Raw genomic sequence first — 4980 nt, 5'->3', positions numbered from 1 at the left:
TGAAAAGATATGATTCCTTACGAGGTGGATCATAACGGTTTTACAAATTAAATCTATAAATAATAGTTCATTCATTTACTTACGTGAATATTTCTTTATAACGCTGTGAAGTGTTAAAAATCATACACTGTAAAAACAAAAAATCTTTAGGAAGGACGACTGTCGTAAAACCAAGAGTGTTTACGACAGCGCCCCTGCTTTTGCGCACGGGAAACCCCTGTGCGGCCTCTCCGAACGGCGCTCGAGCTCTGAAAGGTCTGTTCCTCAACTAGTTCTCACTAATATACACATTTAAAGGTTAATTTATGCTTAAATTAAACGACAATTGTTCTATTTTTACTCTAGAATCATGCCGGCTAAAGGTCCTCTACAGTCTGTCCAGGTTTTTGGACGTAAAGTGAGTATTTAAAGGCTGTATGTCTTCATGTGCTCGCGCACGGCGGTAATGCGGGTTTGAGGTTAGCCGGCTATGCTAACAGATGTATGTGGTTATAAATGACTGTGATGCCAATGTTTTATGTAGTTTATGTAATAAGCGTAACAAATAGTGGTCATAAACAAGTATAGGTGCTCTTAAACCATTAAAATGTAAAATAAGCCAACTTCCCGTGTAGATTTGCAGTGAGTGATGAATATTGTATTGGTAATGGCTGTTTTGCTGACACGTGGAACAGTTCAGTGTGTACATGTACAGCTGTAATTCATACAAAACAGTTGTTTTTGCAACTGATCTGCGTGTTTTCTTTTGTTTAGTAGTTATATGTAGACCGTAAAGAGTCGTCTTGTCTTTCTAGCTAAATGTTAGCCTGTACATGTGTCTGGTATAGCAATGGTTCTTAATTCTGATCACAATAATGTTATAGAATATTTAGAGAATATCCTAAATGTGCAATGCTTTGGTTCTCCACTCCAGTAGCAAGATTAAAGACCACCGTTGTAAAACATTTAATAGTGTCATATTTAGTTTAAATGCGTTAGAGAATGATTATCATATAATGGAGATGTGTTGACTGATCTGTTTGTTCACTATCAACAGAAAACCGCCACAGCTGTTGCCCACTGCAAGAGGGGAAACGGGCTTATTAAAGTCAATGGAAGACCCCTTGATATGATCGAGCCTGTCACTCTGCAGTACAAGGTATGTTACATACAAGTACAAGACATTGAGTGCTTAGAGTTGAAATATTCGTTCAGATCTCTATTTCAGTAAATACTTTAATGTTTTGTTAATGGAATGGTTTACACAATAACGTAGATTGTCAATGCTCATCCGTGCCATTCCAAACCTGTATAGCTTCTTGTTCTGTGGGACACTTGTGTTTTTTTTTAAGAATTGCTTTTTTCAGTATACTAAAAATGAATCAGGAATTGGCGCTGTCAGCGTTATGTAAGAAACACGCCAAAATTTAAGATTTTGTTTACTGAAAAGCTTGACATCCAACATGGCACTTGTTGCCATGTTCATGAAATAAATGATGTCCAGTTTGGAAAAATGATGCCACTTTTCAATTTGCGTTTATGAATCAAACCAGTCCAGTTTTCTAATTAAACTCACTGGTTCAGTGCTTTTGTGTTCTGCAGAAGAATGTCAGATCATATGACTGACATAAGGATGCACAAATGACTGGATTTTCACTTCTTTCTAAAGTCACTATGAAATCAAATTTTAGCATGTCTTATCTTTTGGGGATATTGCAGTGTTTATAAATGATTTATCAGTGTACTTTTACTATTTTTAACTTTCATGTGCCCATTGATCAGACACATTAACTTCCCCTTCACGGCAGCATCTCTTCTCATCTGTCTGTCACTCACATGAGTTTGTTAGCAAATGACAGCGACCCATTTAATTCATGATGGACAGTCCCAGCTTTTTTTATTTTGAGAAGCAGTTCCACTCAGGTCTATGTTCCTAACAGTGAAGATGATCGCAATGTCCATTGCGTGCCAACTTTAAAGATTATTTTACCCAAAAGTGAAAATTGTCATTTACTCGCCGTTCCAAACCTGTAAGACTTTCATTCATCTTCGGGACACAAATGAAGATATTTTAAATGAAATCTGAGAGATTTCTGTCCATCCATTGACAGTCCATGTATAAAGAGATTGTTAAAGTGATTTAAAGAGTAGTTTAGTCAAAATTAGGGGTGTTCGATTCCAGGTTTTTTTGGAGTCTACTCCGATTCCCGACTCCCACTGTAGGAGTCTATGGAATCGATTCAATTTACTTTACATCAAAACAGGGTAAGAAATAAGACAATTGCAGTTGTTACACACTTAATTTATTTTCCCCCGAGACAAAGCCTTAAAATCCCCCTTATTAAAACGGCACACTTTTAGCCTGACAGTCCAAATTAGCGATGAGTGGCTATCAACGTTGCTACCAAGCTGTTGCCGATACTTAATTTTACAGAGGAAAAAGTCAGGAAAAAAGCTGTTGTCGAGTGAAGGTGCTAAACGCACATGATAATTGTCTTAAAAGGTGAGTTAAAGATACTAAAATGCATTCAATAAGGGATACTTATTGATGTGTTTATTCTCGATGTTAGTTTTTGTATGATTTATGGTTAGTTTAATCCCAAGGTCTATAAAATCCAAATTTATACCCATTTATTGCATTAATATACCATCAATTAAACTAAAGCTAGCATGGAGGAAGCCTATGTATAATTACAAACTAAAGTCCTTATGACTTTCATCTATTTCTAAAGTGAGCTACAGTACATGTAGGATAAATGTGTGACAGTTTCTGCGACAGCTCTCTGACGCGGTATATTACGTCTGATTTCCTCGCTTCATTTAATTCTCACCTTGCTTGTATAGTGCGCTCAACTGCCATGAACCATATAGGGATTAGAGAATCAGGAAACAAGTGAGCGATTTCGGAGAGAGTCAATTCCTGTGCTGGAGTCAACCCCAACTCTGGGGCTCCTCAGAGTCAAGGAATCGACTTCTTTAGAGTCGACTCCCCATCACTATTCAAAATGTCCAGAGGCCTGTTGCATGAAGCTAGCTGAACAAACTCGTTGAGTTTCAGAGTAGGTTTAGAGTTGATATATCCAACCTGTTTTAGATCAACGGTCTCTCAAAGCTTGGTATAAACGTTCTGTCAACTCAGAAGTCTCTCAGATTGAATTAAAATATCTTAATTTGTGTTCTGAAGATAAATGAAAGTCTGGGTTTGGAATGACATGAGGGTGAGTAAATGACAGAATTTTCATTTTTGGTTGAATTAACCCTTTAAGTGTACCCCACTCATGAACATTCGTCAGGGTTGAGTCCTTTAGCTCTGTGTGAGGAGATTGTTCATACATCTGCTAACTGTGCGTTTGTTTCCTTTAGCTGCTGGAGCCTCTTCTGCTGCTGGGTAAGGAGCGCTTCGCTGGCGTTGACATCAGAGTTCGCGTGAAGGGTGGTGGACACGTCGCTCAGATTTACGGTTAGTAGCACTGGCTGATGGTGGAAGGCCATTTGCTCTGGATTGTCTAAACATGAAAGTATTTGCACATGATAATCAGTGAACAGTAAATGAATAGTCTTCCTTAAAGCCACAGTGTACAAATACATTTGTACTAACATTAACATGTTTCATTCTTCTTTCAGCCATTCGTCAGGCCATCTCTAAAGCCCTGGTTGCCTATTATCAGAAATGTAAGTGTGGGTCACTGTCGTCATTCTGTTGGAAGATGAATGTGTAAGTATCTGCATTAATTGTCATATTTCTCTGTTTTCTCTTGTCCCAGATGTGGATGAGGCTTCCAAGAAAGAGATCAAGGATATCTTGATCCAGTATGACAGGACCCTACTGGTCGCTGATCCCCGCCGCTGCGAGTCCAAGAAGTTCGGTGGACCTGGAGCTCGTGCACGCTACCAGAAGTCCTACCGTTAAAATCTCTCTGTACATTTTCATATAATAAATCTGAGGGGGAAAAAATTCTGTTGTCTTGAGTTTTTTGTTCTTCCAAAGATTGCTGAGTCTGACCCATCGAGGCATGGACTCCACTAGACCCCTGATGGTGTGCTGTGATATCTGGCACTTCACTGTGCTTGTAGTCTTGAAGTTTAAAGTGTTTTGTGTTCAGTGGCTGATTGGTTTTGATTTTCACATGATTTCAAACTAGTTCACAAGGTTTTTGTATATTGCATATAATTTCATTGTTTGTTGTGGCCTCGAAGTAATTGTATAATTTCAAATGAAATCTGTAAACAAAATTATCAGTCAGGTGATTTTATGTAAGGTAGTTAATTATAGACTGATGTTTGGAAAATTGAGAAAATATGATTTTTATGCAAAAGAGTAGTGATGTGAAATCTATAATGACTCATCACGTCTAAGAGTGCTTTTAGTGAATATACATTCTGATTATTACTGATTATTGAACCACGTACTAGCATTCAATTATTGTTACCATTGGAAGGTCTTGGGGTTCTGAATTCAGCAAGTTTGGTAGACGTCACATGCATGCTTATGGAGCTTCCCGAAGTAGCGCCAACTACTGGTGAAGTACACTAAATTGGTTAGTGTCTAATACGAGGGAAGAAATTTGTTTTAATAGAAATGTGGTATCGAGTTGGAAGTGAATATTCTTTCAGAAATACATGTTGTAGTGTATTTCATATGCTCTATATTTATAGAGTGTTATAGGTATGCCTGATGAAGGTCAGTAGACCGAAACGTTGCTAATAAAAAGTTTTCATATTTTTTGCAAGTACTGATAGTGTGCGGGATTTCTCTTTATTCGTTATAGAGTGTTATAATATCAGAATTTCACTGTTGTATTGTAAATGAGGTGCTGCATCACGGTCATACCGGGTTCTAACCGTCAGTGAGTAGGCCTAATCCAGGGAGATTTACAGCAAATGCGAAAGCAATGTGTTTTTTCTTCCGCTAGAGGGAGCCAACCCCATAAAGTCTTTTTTTTTACAGTCTTTGGTCCTGTAATGTAGGTCCGTCGAAGGCACGTGGTCACTCATTAGCCT

At 38.1% G+C, this 4980-nt stretch overlaps 1 protein-coding gene across 1 annotated transcript; it reads left to right on the top strand.

Annotated features, from left to right (window-relative positions):
- The first annotated feature begins 213 nt into the window (after positions 1 to 213).
- On the top strand, positions 214 to 4711 carry rps16 (ribosomal protein S16). Its single transcript, XM_079816658.1, has 6 exons — positions 214 to 255; positions 346 to 397; positions 1037 to 1138; positions 3343 to 3439; positions 3604 to 3651; positions 3744 to 4711. The coding sequence occupies exons 2-6, from the start codon at positions 350 to 352 to the stop codon at positions 3887 to 3889; spliced, it is 441 nt and encodes a 146-aa protein (XP_079672784.1). The 5' UTR covers positions 214 to 255; positions 346 to 349; the 3' UTR covers positions 3890 to 4711.
- Positions 4712 to 4980: the final 269 nt, after the last annotated feature.

The sequence above is a fragment of the Gobio gobio genome, assembly GCF_949357685.1.
Source record: "Gobio gobio genome assembly, chromosome: 5".
Lineage (NCBI taxonomy): Eukaryota > Metazoa > Chordata > Actinopteri > Cypriniformes > Gobionidae > Gobio > Gobio gobio.
Note: the sequence above shows the minus strand (reverse complement) of the source record. Positions and strands in the feature narration are given on the sequence as shown.

Bases quoted from the DNA above. Each gene is read 5' to 3' on its own strand.
- rps16 (XM_079816658.1), top strand. From the start codon at position 350: ATGCCGGCTAAAGGTCCTCTACAGTCTGTCCAGGTTTTTGGACGTAAA. The intron at 1,139-3,342 runs GTATGTTACATA...TGTTTCCTTTAG, and splicing joins CTGTCACTCTGCAGTACAAG to CTGCTGGAGCCTCTTCTGCT. The intron at 3,652-3,743 runs GTAAGTGTGGGT...CTCTTGTCCCAG, and splicing joins GGTTGCCTATTATCAGAAAT to ATGTGGATGAGGCTTCCAAG.